Raw genomic sequence first — 15,094 nt, forward strand, 5'->3', positions numbered from 1 at the left:
CAGAAAAACTGCTTTCACTGCTGATGAAGGACTTTCGTCCAAAATATTGTATTAATACAATGTGTACAAAAATGATTTTTTTTTATTAAGTCTATATTTAATAGTGGGGATTTTTATTCAGATATGCAAGAATGAATGAATGAATGAATGAATGAATGCCCTATTAAATAAATTACTGTCTTCAAACAATGTTTGTTTAAACAAACAAACAAACAAATATTAGATGGAAATAAATGAAGAATAAAAAATGTCAATATTACTGTTGTGAACCAACGAGTTTTAGACATATCAGGTTCCCCCCATTAACCACCGCTCAATGGAATGATCCGTTTCCATGGAACCCTGCACCACCTTTTAGCTGGCCAATCATGGTTAAGAAAAAGGAACACAACTGTCTTCTTCTTCTTCTTCTTCTTCTTATTATTATTATTATTATTATTATTATTATTATTATTATTACTACTATAATTATTGTTATTAATATTATTATTATTATTATTATTGTTATTATTATGACTGATTTTATTGTTGTTGTTTCTTCATCAACTAATGTATTAACATTAAAATCGTTAATTTTATTACACAGAATGTTGTATTAATTACTAAAACCGTTTCCTGTTATAGCTTTAAGTATAATAATTAGTTCTATTTACAATTAATATGCGAAAATGTTATTAAAATCAAAACACGGTGTGTTGCACTAGATTTCCACCAGGGGGCGGAAAAACTCCCTTAGATGGAAGAGGAAGAAACCTTGAGAGGAACCAGACACAAAACTCATCCTCGTTTGGGTGACACTGGAGGGTGTGATTATAAATATACAGTCTGATAAATGTTGTATTGAGGAGGAGGTTGTTGTCCTTAAAGACCACACAGAGTTTCATCTCCTCTTTAGTATCATAGTGTCTAACTGGAGCTGGAACATCTCTAGATGTCTCAGGATCCTCACAGAGTCGGCCTCGTCTCGGTGGAGGTCCAAAATCTTCATCGCACTGAATTATGCTTTATGTTCTGTAAAGCTGCTTTGAGACAATGTCAATTGTGTATTAAAAAAAAAAGCGCTATCCAAATAAATTTGAATTGAATTGAAATGAAATGCTTACTGTAGATGAATAAACAAACATGTCGTGTATATTTTACAGAGCGCTTGGATGAAGGGTGACAGGAATTTTGAAGGGCATCGTACAAACAGTTCAGATTGAAAAAACAGCCTATTATTACGCCTATGAGTTGAAATAACAGTATACAAGTTATGTTTAGAACTGTGATAAAAAAAATCATTACACCCTTGATAAAGGTGTTTAAAAGATCTCCATCACAGTCTTAAAACTATCACAACACACCATTAAAATATTCCCAAAATGATAACTTTGAAGACGTTAAATTGCAGAATAAACGATAAACTTCACATATGTAGCTTTCCTAGCAATCTGCCAGTAAAACAGTAGCAGTGCATTTAAAACTAAATCTCTACAAATTACTTACTAAAAATTCATTTAACTGAATTCTGGTCTCCAGCTATTTTAGAAGCCAAGGTGCCAATTTCTATATTTATTTAATGTTTCCTATAGTGTTAATATGTTTCCTAAACTGTTATAATGTCCTATAAATGCACATGTTGTTCAGTACAATGAGAAATGACCAAAGAAAATGGATCCTAAAACTGAAGTGAAGAAAAGGACCAGTTTATATTTCCAGTTTTCTCCTCAACTCCTCGGACGCTGATGATATGCATCTAGAATTAAATATCCAGCGGAACGTCTTTTTGTATTAAGAGTCAGAGTAAAGTTACAACGACCCAGGAGTCTTAAATCGGTAAACCGACAGGTCCTGATATGTCTTTGTGCTATAAGAGGGAGGAAAATCCCACAAAAACAAATGCGTTTGTCTAAATCAAAGCAGACGTGCGAGACATCATTTTGCATTAATATAATTTTATTGCTTTAAAGGTTTGATACAGAACAGCTTAAATTTCTGATTTCAAAAAGCACTCGTGTGAAGAGCAGGAGTAGTGTACCAAAATACTATTGATGATTCTGCTTCTGTTCAAGTCCAGTAGAATTACGCTTTATGTGTGTAGCAGCGACGCAAAGCTCCCTTTAAATATCAATCGGAGTCAGATGGCAAGACTTTTGTCATCAGTTTGTAGTTTTTGCCATATTTAAAGGAGAAAGAGCATGAAGGAACCAGGAAATAAACGACCAGAGGAAAAAAAAAAGAAAAGAAAAAAAAAAGAATAATTGATGAGAGGAATGTGGGTGTGCATGGATTCAGAACATCTTTATCCATCCCACTCGTTTTTAATTCACAGTCAAGTGCTAGAAGTAGTGATTGACAGTTCAAATTGTTCCAAAATCAAGAGTTGGGGAGAATATTTGCAACTCAGGAAAGTACATTTCAAATAAGCATCATGTAAAAACCCTGAGAGCAAGACAGTGTGAGAAAGTAAAAGGAACAGAAAAACATCCATTTAATAGAACTTAAAAAAGGTTAACATGCAACTCTACCCTAAAGATTTACCCAACAAACAATAAATTTCACAGTTTTATATGCCTCGTATATCAAAGAGAAAAAAAAAACGAACTCATATTATCCAAACTGATATAATAGTGATAATAATGATAGCCAAAAAAAAAAAAAAAAAAAAGACAAAATTGACCACCGAGTCTATAAAACATAAAAACATCTACATAAAGCCTTTGGATCAATAATGATTATTGCTAGGGGAAGAAAAAAAAAACCCAAAAAGACCCAGATCAGCTGGGCTACTAAAGTATCGAGTCTAAAACATTTCTCTCTGCAGCATAATACATGGCTTCTCCATATTTTTACTTCTTTACCCACACTGGGCTACAATAAATACATTTAAAACAGTCCGTGTGCATTCTCAACAGAAATATATACACACGTGGATACACACGCAACACACTCACACGTAGCATCCCAGGAAAAGGCATCAGGAGAAACGGAGTCTCAGAATACGATACGCAGACTGAGGAAGAGATTGCATTTTTCATTCAAGTTCATCCAACACTAGTCTTGTGCCGGTGGCCACTGCGGTGAGGGAATACGCCGTCCTGTACAGGACTGCTCGTCTCCCGTCGAAGAAACGCTCGCTTACTAATACTCTGTTCCATAGCACTCGCACGACAAATGCAAACGGTTTTCGGTTCCTGTTAAAATTTTCTGTGGTAAATGGTAGTCGCCCGGTCGTAATTACGCTGTCAGTTCGCTTTGCTGCTCTTTGAGGTTCACTTAGAGGTTGAGGTTTACACATTTGTGGAAAAAAAAATTTAAATGACATAAAAACCCAACTCCACATGTGATCACATGATTGACCTGATCTCCTAACTAGGAGAGATGCTCAGGAGGATGATGGTCCTGGAACTGGTGCCGTAGCCAGACAGGAGGCAGCAGGGTGACAGATTTCAAGTAATAAGAACAACTAGCGTTTGGAAGCAGGAGGTCCATCCTAAGACCTCTGGAGAAACACAAGTAAGGCCTGAAGTAGAATGGTTTTGGAAGACGTTTTAAGTTGGACTCTCTTTCTGCTTAGATCTGTTTTGTAAGTGACGCTGGAGCTAAAGCCCTTCTTCTTGAGTCTTTTAGATTTTAAGAAAGAAAAAAAAAAACACTGCACATCCCTCTGTAAAAAACCTGTCCTTGACTTTCTGCCTGAAATAATATAAAGGTTAAAACAGGACGTAACTGGGAACAAAAACGTGCTATTATAGGCAAATATTGCCCACATGTTATATACTGAGTTGTTGCACACCGCACAGAGAGTCACCCATAATGCAGATCTGCCTTCCAGATCGAAGCCACTTCAACTCACCGTGCCGTCTTTTATGTAATACAAAAGCCAGAATAAAATTCACTGTTTCAGGTATTCTGGATGCCTTTCTATTACTAAAGCTAGAAGGTGGATTTGAGTCCGTGAACAGCCCTTTGAAATATAAGCGCATATTCCAGTTATGCTTGTATGCACAAGTCGTCACACAGTAGTCTCAGTAGCCATGTGCCAGCTTCTAACAGCCTTATAGGACCGTTCTCTGTTCAGTCTTTTAATCATATACAAATCATCAGACTAAAGTGTTCATTTATGTATTGCTTTATGTGGCATTTTCAAAAAAGATTTTTTTTTTATATATATAAAATACTCTAAAAAAAAATCAACTAAATCATCTGGTAGTAGATAAAGATATAGCAAAAAAAAGTAGCAAGGCACTTGTAAATGGTCTTTTTGTTGCTGTTTAAAATGTTTTTGCAGTACAAAAGTACTTATTGTATGGCACTCACACTGGAGTTACTCTTTCACTCCACGCCGATGAGAGGAGGCTCGCTGGTAGGAAGGATGCACTCGATGTCAGGCTTGGAATGGATCTCCAGCAGGCCTTGCAGAAATCTGTCGGTTTGCTCCACCTCTGGTGAATCTGGGGCTAGTTGCTCTGCTGGAGGCTCTTTGGGTGTGTCGGTAGCTGGTTCGGATTCTGCCTCCTCTGTGACAGAAGCTTCATTACTAAGTTCGGGCTCACTGTTTGTAGCCGAGGCAGACTCTTGCTTTTTCTCCTTTGTGTTTTCGCTCTCGTTTTCAGACGGAGGGTTCGTGCTGTTCGGGGTGGACACCCTCTCGCTGGCCGAGCCCCCGCTGAATCCCTCCTCCTCTCCAGCTCTGCCCATCTCTCCGTCCGCACCACGGGGTTTCTGGTGTATACGCTGATGCCTGACCAGGCTGTGTTTCAGGGTGAACGTGCGCTCACAGGTCTGACACTTGTAGGGTCGTTCACCTGGACAAACATGACGTTTAAAGCATCCGTTAGAATGCTATCTATGCTGTACATCAAAGAAAACCTGCACTACAGATACTTGTTCATTCAAATGGTTCTTACCCGTGTGAGAGCGCATGTGTCTTGTCAGATCCTGAAGGCTCCAGAAACGTTTGCCACACACTACGCAGATTTTCTTCCTCTTGTCAGTTTTGCTCCCAGACAGTTCAGCCTCCCCTTCACAGCTCTTTGGTTCAGTTGCACCTCCTTCTTCATCACTCCTCTCCTCTCGGTCATCCTCGGAGCCACTGTCCATCGCACTGCCTGCTCCTTCACTTTCTGCTGTCCCGTTTAGCTCCGCTTTCTCCGCCTCGTCTTCTACGTCATCCTTTTTCGGTTCGCAAGACTCTGCCGCGTCGTCCGTTTTGGAGTCCACGTTAGTGGCGTCGGCTGCAAGTTCTAACGCGTGAACTCTTTCGTGTCGTGCTAGAGTGGCGGCGTATTTGAAGCTCTTGTTGCAGCTCTTGCAGGTCAGCTTGGACTCGTCCTGTTCATGTGAATCACTGTCTACAACAGGAGAGGACTTCGGCTGTTCACCCTCTGAGAACGTAAAGTCAATTAATTTACTGGCAAAGTTCAGGTCCAGGCTTTTATTGCTGTGGGTATCATCGTCATTAACGGTGCTTTTTTTTTTCAATGACTCATGCACATCTTGGTGTTCTTGCTCCCCCTGGTGAAGAAGAGCTTTTACTGCAGCTGCTTCTGTGGGCTTGGCAGGGGAGGGCTTTTCAGCATCAGATGCAGCAGGCTTTTCAGCTCCAGAATTGGTCAACTCCATTGCCTCACCACTAGGGAGCTCTGTTTCAGACATGCTCTCTAAAACACACAAGTTAAAAATAAACGACCTTAAATTTTGGCTCACGTTGTTCTGCCTGTTGCGAAAATTAAATGAGCAATATCTGTGATGACAATGCATAAAGTTTTTCTTGTGAATACTGAACACAAGTCCCAAAGAAAGTGCAAGACGTCACATTCGACATCTCCAAAATACTGTAGAAAATAAATATGTATTCTCACAAACTGCATATCTTACAAACAGCGATCTGACTGAGATTGAAATTACAGGCAGGTTCCAGATTAAAAACAAATGACAGGAAATAATCCGGTACGTTCTGTTCCTATTTTAATGTTTTGTCTTTTGACTTAATATCTTTAATGGTTAAAGGTTACATTACGTAGCTTAATACGACGCTGATTTATATGATTGTATTTAACAGAAAATTTGCAGACTAGTTCAGGTTTAAAGGTATATATTGTTATTGCGTATTATTTCCTGGACACTGATCGTGATGAGTGACTCCATACCTGCGCTCTCTGGTGAGCAGTCGTCTGACTCCTTGGTTTTCGGCGTGGTGCCATTTTGCCGGAGGTTTCTATTGGTAACGCCGTGCTTGCGTAAAAGATGCCGCTCGCAGTTGGACTTGGTTGAGAATAGGGCTTCGCATTTAGGGCAGGGGTACGGCTTTTGACCTATAGCACAGAACGAATTGACCGAGTTATTCCACATGTAAAAGATATCTAAAATGACTTGAAACTAAAAATGATTTAAGTAGACAGACATTTAAACATGATTTCCATGTTACCCGTGTGTGTCAGCATGTGGCGTTGGAGTGAGCTGGCCCACGGAAAGACTCTGGGACAGAACGGGCAAGTCATTTTTTGCACAGAGTTTGAGTATGCATTCTTTTTCCCTTTGGACTGCTGGGGTTGTGAAGACTGCTTGCCTTGCATGTGTTTTTCTTCTTTCGCTTCGTTCTTGTCACCGTTGCATGATTGTCCTCCCTCTTTCCTTTCTAGCTCCATAATGTTGGTCTTTAAGTAGGTGCTGAATTTATTGGCATTACTGGTGGCCAACATCTTCTCCACACTAGCAAATTCCCCACTGGACTCGAGATCAACACTGAGGTCTGTTGAATTCATCGTGGGCTTTTCCTTTGATATGTTGTTGGCCTGCCTTTTATTTCTTCTCCTTTTGGATCCCTCCTGAAGAAACTCCTCAGCTGAGCTCTCTGAGACAGAATCAAGACAGCCATTAGGGCTGTCTCGTTTCAGTAGGTCGGGGGCACCAGAGACAGAGGAGATAATCTGGGCAATAGACGCTAATGGCGGGAGCTCCTTCACGTCAGCAGAATTTGGCTTAGGTAGAAGGGGCTTTAGCCGCGAGACACGACCTGCTGAGCTGGTTGTACTAATGGTGGTCAAGGCAACAGGAAACTGGTAGCACCCATGCTGCTGTGGTTTCTCATCAATGGTTCTATCTGTTTGCAGGACAAGTGTGTGATCCATTATGTTAAAGGATGTCTGTTCTTTTTTTACTTCTCTGTGCAGCACTGCATCGGGATTTGCCTTCGTATTTTTCTCAGGTTTCTTGGGAATAGAGAGATCAATGGGCTCCATGGAATCATCGTAAGTGGTAGACTCCATTTTGATTACAGGAGAAACACTGATATTTCCATCATTGCTACCTCCTCGATTTTTGTTTGAAAAGTCCAGCGGTTGGTCCTGATCTGTGGCATAGAAACTTAGATCCTCCACTTTAATGGAACAGGGTGAAGCACTTGGTAGCATTCCATTGACTAGAGAAGGTTTAGGACTTGTTTGAGAAGGAGCGACAGTGATGGCAGCTATATGCTCTTCGATATCCTGCTCTTTAATCTCAGGGTGCTGTTTCAGAAGGTGGTGGATACAGTTACGCTTGGCTAAAAAGGCTGCTCCACAGCGCTTACACTCAAACGGCTTTCTCTGGAAGCCATTGTGGACACGCATGTGGATCTTTAGGGCTCGAAAGGTCTTAAGGTCCTCACCACATAAATGACAGGCACTTTCCCCAGTTTGTTCTAATCCATCGGGCATTGACGTGGATGAGGTGACGTACTTGATATTTTTCTCGATTTCCTTTCGGGTGTTCTTCATGTGTTTCTTGCGAAGGTGACGCTCACAGTTGGCTTTAACAGTGAATGGGTAATGGCAGACTCTGCAGACGTAAGGTCGCTCACCGGTATGGGTGCGGAGATGACGGATCAGTGTGGCTTTGTCAGGAGCAATGTAGTCACAAATATTACACTGGTGGGGCAAGACACCCAAATGATAATGCATGTGTGCCTGTAATACCCCTGAATATGCAAATACCTGTTTACAAAGACGGCAGGGATATGACCCTTTGCGACCCGCTCCCTTTTTCCCAGATGGCTCCCTTATCTTTTCTTCTGTTGGCTTAGTTTGTTGGTCATCTGTGTCCATAGGAGTGTGGGCATCACCCATGCAATCAGCTTCCATTTGCATCTTTTCAATAGAAGCCTGGTTGCAAGTTGAAGATGATGAAGATGAAGATGGCGACAGTTCCTTGGCAGCATTTGGAAACTGGCCAGCAGGAGGTGGTAGACTGGGGCTGATGCAACCTAGTGATGCCTGCTGGGTGCTTAAAAGGGGAGGGGGAGTGGAGTTTGTCATATTGGTCCTAGGAGCCACCAGAGGCTTTGGCTTGAGTGGGGGCATCTGCTTGTAGTTTGACTGCACTGCACTGCATGGTGCCTTGGACAAAGGAGGGGGGCTGATCTGGTCTGGGGCAGCAGAAGCCACTTTGAGGATCTGCTGTATGTCAGCTAGTTCCATTCCGGTCTCACCACAAACTGGCTTTACTACCATCCCACCATCTGGCTGGACAAGAAAACAAGTCTGAAATGGCTGTAAGGAAAGAAGTTTGAGTGCCTCATTCTGGGACAAACCCCGAAGCGACGTTGGATCCACCAGAGACAGGCTAGTCCCCCCAGGGAAGCTAGAATCGTTTTGGGCCGACGATGGATCCACGTGGATTACATGGATACTGTCTAGCACTGCTTGATAGGCATCCTCCTCTGAGGGTACAGGTTTGACCTGAGAAATGTGTTGCAAACCCAGCGAGTCCATGAAGCTACTTTTTTCAGATATAGGGGACTCTGTACTGGAAGGCTGGGAGGAAGCAGACTCGTCCTTGGATTCAGAAGCGTCGTGTGTGGACTTGTGCAAGTCTAATGCCATGTTTAAAGGAAACGCTTTGTCACAGGTCTCACACACAAAGCGATGAAGCTTGCTGGTGCAGCGGCGTATATTGGTTTCACACCAAACCTATTGATTTGAATAAATACATTATTAAGTATTACTGGTAAACGGCAGCAACACCATGTACTTAAATATCAGAATATATTTGCAGATTGATATAAATGCAGGTAATTACCTGGGCAATTTGAGGGAATTTGTGACAGGAGAAGTCAATAAAAGCAAGATCGTTGAAGCCAAGGGGTATGGAGGGGTTGTCCTGGATGAATGGCCGTCCACTGGCATCGGTTGGCAGCTGCTTATGGATGGCTGCGTTGTGACGGAGCAAACCTCGAAGTGACCGAAATGAGATGCAACAATGCTCGCACCTGAGTAGTAACATATATTAGTTAATATTTTAGAACCTTTAATTAAACAAAGTGCTTAATCCTTAATGCAAAATAAGATGAATTAACCAGTATCTGTGATTGTTTAGTAACACTGGGGTGCTTGGATGGGTTTAGAAAAGCTATAATCAAGTATTGTTTAATTGTAACAGACAACTTCAAACATTTTGGTATATGATAGATAAATATCTCCAGCAATAACTGTGAACATTCTCCATTTCTGTTTGTCATGCACTACGAGAGACAGCTGGCTAGTGTCTCTGTGACGCTGCACACAGCTCTTATCATCAGCCACACCTCTCACCCCTGTCCCGAGGTGTCTGTGGTGACCATAAGCTGCTTTATCTTACACACACACACACACACACACACACACACATACACAGACAGACACACACACAGACACACACACAGACAGACACACAAGGTATGACCAGGCCACCAACATGGCATGTGTGTTTTCACAGTTTCATGGCTTATATGTTGTCTAACTTAGATGCACATTTTTGTGAGTGCTAGTCATGAACAACAGCAACCTCACTGCCAAACCTGTTTTCCCTTTGTGTTAGAAGTCACTGAGACATTTTGTTTATGTTGTGTCTCCCAGAGGGAGTCTCATATAACCAAAGTGCTAACTCCCTTTATTATTGGATGCCTCTGAATGTGTGACTGGATGTGTGAACAGTGTGCGATTGGGAGAGACACACGACAAGTCCTTCCACCTCGTGTGAGAGCATCCTTGTATTTGCACGCTTGTGGTCTACAGTCAGCCGTATTAAACGCCCGATTCACTGCAGCCTAGATCCTCTTAACTAGCTCTCTTAGCTCTAGTGATTACACAGGATTAGTGCTAAATTTGCTTTACGTCCATACAGTAATGGCGCTGTGAACCCGAATCCAGGCAGGCTCACCTCAGAATGACCCAGCTCCATGAAGCTACCCATTAACTTGTGTTCAGACAAGTTGGTCATTGCATGAGTGGGTTTTAGGGCTGAAGTCTCTGGACTGTGATGTCTCCAAGGAAACTCATCCCCACCCCCCCACCCCCCAACAGAGAGGTCCAACCGACTGCGTCCTGAAGTCTACTTCTGTGACTCATTAAATCCCCTCACCGTGCATGCACACACACACACGCACACACACACACACACACACACACACTCTATGGTACTTTCCCCCCTCCTTCCTCTTTCCTCCCCGAATTTCCTCCCTCTCTCTTCTCAACACCACTCCCTACTCTGGTGCCCAAGGGCCAAATGGGGGAAGGGATGAATCCGTTAAACTTCTTCTGACTAAGAATGCACAAACACCATTAGGAGCAAGTCAGGTATGACCCTTCTCCATTTACTCAGCAAACTTTGAGTTGGTCTTGGAGACCTGGAAATACGATGATAATCCTGTTATTGTTTTTATTCAGTTTAAAATTCACAAACGGGACATCAGAAGTCCTAAAAAAGTTTAACGGTGGGGAACACAAGCTATAGGCAAGCCTGTAAATCAATGCCCCAATTGGTATGCAAAAAGGTCTCTTTGCTCAGATGTGTTAAATTAAGACCATTTCAGAACAAAGAGTGCCTCCATAATCTCCAAGCAACTGCTGCTGTCCTGCCTAAACCTCCAATGTCTAATGTCCTTCATCAACACAGCTCTCATGGCAAAGAGTCTTTCCTGACCATAAAGCTACATACATTTGTTCAGAAAAGCAGTGACAAAACAGAATAAATCTGCATAAATGATAACTAACTTAAAAACACCTGGATTTCACTAAATCTGTAGATGATGAAGGCATATAGTTGGGGGGAAAATAAGAATATCTGTCTTGTGTACAAGTGCTTTTCGAACCTGAGTGCAGTGTCAGGATGGGTTTCCATATGAGCTTCCAGTTCGTGTTTGGAGTTGAGGGTCTTGAAGCAGATGGGGCATGGCAGCTGCTCCTCCTGCCCCTTGCTCCCGGTCTGATCATCCACTCCACCATCTTCTACACCCTGCTATGCAAGGACAGTGCAGTGTCAGTCACAGATGCTAAGGGATTTTTAGAGACTTTTACAGATTTTTCAGCATCTATATCCAGACATAATCTGTATGTATGAAAGTGAAAGTGACGTGTCATACGGCTAAGTACGGTGACCCATACTTAGAATTCGTTCTCTGCGTTTAACCCATCCAAAGTGCACACACACAGCAGTGAACACACACACTGTGAACACACACCCGGAGCAGTGGGCAGCCATTTATGCTGCTGTGCCTGGGGAGCAGTTGGGGGGATTCGGTGCCTTGTTCAAGGGCACCTCAGTCGTGGCCGGCCCGAGACTCGACCCACAACCTTAGGGTTAGGAGTCTGACTCTCTAACCATTAGGCCACGACTTCCCCCCATATATAAATATGAATTATAGTGTACATAACAGATGAAAATCGAACCCTTTTACTGGATGGCTCATCAGCTTGTTCTCCATCGTCACTATGAGTAGGTTTCTTCTTGGAAAGAACAGCAGAGGAGCGTTTCCTTTTACCGGATAATAGTGGGCTGGTGGGACTGGAGAGGGAAGGATCTTTATCATGGATCTTCATGTGCCTGCAAATTGAAAAAGACGGGTGAACTATTCAGTGTGTTTAAAACAAATAAAAAGCATCTTATAAACATTTTACATTTTATAAGGGTATATACAAATCTACGTTAGCCGACGGCGCCGGTCATGTTTTCTCGAACAAATCCGTTTCGCTGTGGCTGAGATTTGATTGAAGTCGATGCCTAAATGACCGATAATGCCCGTGTGTGAATGGGAGAACTTTTGCAAATCAGATAACCGAACCAACAGGGTGGCTTGCTTGATTGGAGTGGTTGATGGATAATCTCCGAGTAAAACTGGATTGAGGGATCTTTCATGCTTCCGGATGGAAATGGCACCAAGAGGAAAAGCAGTAATAGGCGAAAAACCCCTGTAATTATCCCAGTGCATGTGTATGCCCTTACATGGATAACATGCACAGGAATAAGCAATGTTCCGTGAAGAGACCCATAAACAAGTCCTCTTCATTTTAATAGTCAGGAAACCAAAAAAAAAAAAAAAAGAAAAGAAAAGAAAGAAAAGAAAAAGAAAAGCATGTTTAATACCATCGATTGACATTAACGTCTCTCTTTTTCATCTACCTAGGGGTCCCATTCTCCATGCCAAGGAGAGGTAAAAAAGATGCACAATGCGACATGGGCAAAAGATCAAAGTTTACAGAAGGGTTATATACTGTATAACAGGTCTGCACTGACAAGACTGTGCATCTCTTACACATTTCCCTGTTAACCTTCTCAGGCTAAATTTTTATATATGAATTAGATATGTGCTTGTGCATATGTGAAAAAGGTCATCCTTCTCCATCTCGGTTGTCTGAGTTTCATCTTTCACTCAGTAGTTTATTAATAGCGGGCAGAAGATTGGCCACCCGTGTGGGGATTTGATTCTTTCCCTGCTCTGGACTCTGACCTCGAGCTTGACAAATCGCAGCAGACCTGCACTGCCGAGTCAGTGAATCACGATTGGATGGAGATCACCACAGGCATCTTTCAAGCAGATAAGTTTAAGCAGTTAAATCTAATTGAAAAAAAAGAAAGAAAGAAAAAAAACTTTAGCAGCAGTAAAGCTTATAAAAATATACAATTTAAATTACATTACTTAACTTGTTCTAGGCTTCCTGTGCTTGGATCGTGGGTGTTACTTTAGAAATGGTAGGAGTCAGCTACCTAATCTGTAAAGGATCATAAAACATGTGGATGCCTCAACAAGTCCATTCCTGACATTCCGACACAGTGTGAAGGCAGGGGGCGCTGTGTTGTTAAATTCCCAATGCAATGTCACACCAAGGGCACTACCCTTAACTCTGTGGCCGTTTAGCAGTGGAACCAATGCTGGAGGAGTTTAAGCAAATAAAGCAGCCAATAAGCTCTCGTGTGGCCGCCCTCCTCTGTCGGTTGTGATCTCTCTCCTTGACAACAGTGACTCCCTCCTCCCTGCCCCCATTTCCATGTGATGCTTTGGCACAAAATGGTGGCCTTCTTGCCAACAACATAGTCAACTTCCTCGTGCATCACGGTTTTACAACAGCACAACTACACCGGTTTGTTTTCACTGATGTGCGTTAGAAATAAAACTCAACTTATGAACTTGATCGGACAAATGAGTAAGAAAAGGGAGGAAGATTACATTCTTACGGCCACACAAACACGCTGACTGACGATGACGTGGTAAAAGGAGGCAAACAGACCAGTTTCTCAACTCATCAGCAAGCGCTTGTCTGATTAACAGCCCCACACTGAAAACCGGGTCATATTTCTTTTTATCAATGTTGAATCAAGTGAAAACTGATGAGGATAATCTCTCTCTCTCTCTGTTTTACAGTCCCCTCCTCCATGCCTCAACACCTTTAGCCCCTTAGCCTCAGGGAGGATGTTGGTTCTTGCCCCTCCACCACTACAGCCTGGTGATAGAAGATACCACATGTGAAACAACGGAGAGGGAAGCTCTTCAAAGACGTCCGTTTCCTGCGCACAATCCTTCTTTCATAATAAACTGCCTCTGTCCTTAGCACACGTACCTCAAACTGCATGCACACACACTTTTACACCAACGCCCATTTACTATCTCAGAGGCACACTTGTTTTGCGTGTAACCCATACAGGCAGGGTGGCGGTGCAGCATCAGGGCGAGGTTCAGGACAACTTACTGAGAAAGATGGAATCTTTTTTTTTTTTTTAAATGGATGCCTGATGTTAATTAAATATCGTTCGGCGAAATTGTTTCGTGATGCATCACGATATAGTTCACACTAATATATTTGCTATCATCCTAGCGAGTAACGCTGAAGACGTTGCCGTGCTGACACACAATGTAATGGTTTCGCAATGCTGAGTAGTTTATATTTATGTCATATGTCCTTCATGTACTACTTCTGAGATGTTTGAAAACGTTACATGGTAATGAACAAGAATGGCGTAATCTTCCTTATAATAACTGTGATGCCAACTTGCCTTGAAAACTGTTCAACTTTTTTTCTGAATTGGAAAAATAAGTAAAGAAATAACGCATTTGCATATTGTAGGTTTCTGAAAAATATCAGTACTGCAAAAGGCAATATTGTTATAACAATTACCGAACGTTAATAATAATAATTATTCAAATTGTTTTATTCTGCATCAAACAACTGTGAATCAAATTTTATTTCAACTGTGAAGCATTACTTTTTTAAAAATTGAATAGGAGTCAACCAGAAATTTTCGTTTCCATCTCTAATAGAAAATGTGCACGCGCACACACACACACACACACACACACACACACACACACACACACACACACACACACACACACACACACACACACACACACACACACACTGTGTACTCTGTTTAAACCTTCCCCTAACTCAACCATTCCTGGATAACCTCGTTAGACAATGAAAGCCTTTTAACAGCCAGTTAGCTGTGTTAGAAGAGTGAGGAAGCTGCTCAGCATTGGGGGGGGGGGGGGGGGGAATTCAGATCGTTATGTCTTCACAGCACACGAGGCCTGTTTGATACTTCTGCGTCCGTGTACCTGTGAACAAGTGAAGGTGTTGTGTACGGGCGGTCACACTAGTGTTCGTATTTGTAAGAAAACATTAAAAAGGTCCAGTAATAGTGGAAACCATTCCAGTGAATGTCTCACTGCAGAACGAATGGAGAAGCAGCTGCTATTTACTTTCTGCTTGTAGATCACTGAGACCATGTTAGTTTATATAAATTAGTCCGGACATGGAACGGTTTGGGATTGTTCGGAGTTCTCTACAGAAAATGATAAGGAAGTCAAGTGTTGTATCGT

The 15,094-nt window shown here is 42.1% G+C and overlaps 1 protein-coding gene across 9 annotated transcripts in view; it reads right to left on the minus strand.

Annotated features, from left to right (window-relative positions):
• Positions 1-1,914: 1,914 nt before the first annotated feature.
• The window catches only part of rreb1a (ras responsive element binding protein 1a), a 50,332-nt gene continuing 37,152 nt past the window's right edge, over positions 1,915-15,094 (minus strand). For 6 of the 9 annotated variants that reach the window (XM_027149380.2, XM_027149382.2, XM_027149375.2 and 3 more), the window contains 7 exons: positions 11,667-11,820; positions 11,090-11,235; positions 9,040-9,229; positions 6,386-8,930; positions 6,132-6,296; positions 4,890-5,642; positions 1,915-4,787 (listed from right to left, as the gene is read on the minus strand). In XM_027149380.2, the coding sequence (XP_027005181.2) occupies positions 4,315-4,787; positions 4,890-5,642; positions 6,132-6,296; positions 6,386-8,930; positions 9,040-9,229; positions 11,090-11,235; positions 11,667-11,820 (4,426 nt within the window). In that variant the 3' untranslated portion in view covers positions 1,915-4,314. The remainder of the gene's footprint in view (positions 4,788-4,889; positions 5,643-6,131; positions 6,297-6,385; positions 8,931-9,039; positions 9,230-11,089; positions 11,236-11,666; positions 11,821-15,094) is intronic. The other 3 variants (XM_027149376.2, XM_027149378.2, XM_027149379.2) reach the window with 3 other exon arrangements.

Source organism: Tachysurus fulvidraco, chromosome 3 (genome assembly GCF_022655615.1).
Source record: "Tachysurus fulvidraco isolate hzauxx_2018 chromosome 3, HZAU_PFXX_2.0, whole genome shotgun sequence".
In the NCBI taxonomy this organism is placed as follows: domain Eukaryota; kingdom Metazoa; phylum Chordata; class Actinopteri; order Siluriformes; family Bagridae; genus Tachysurus; species Tachysurus fulvidraco.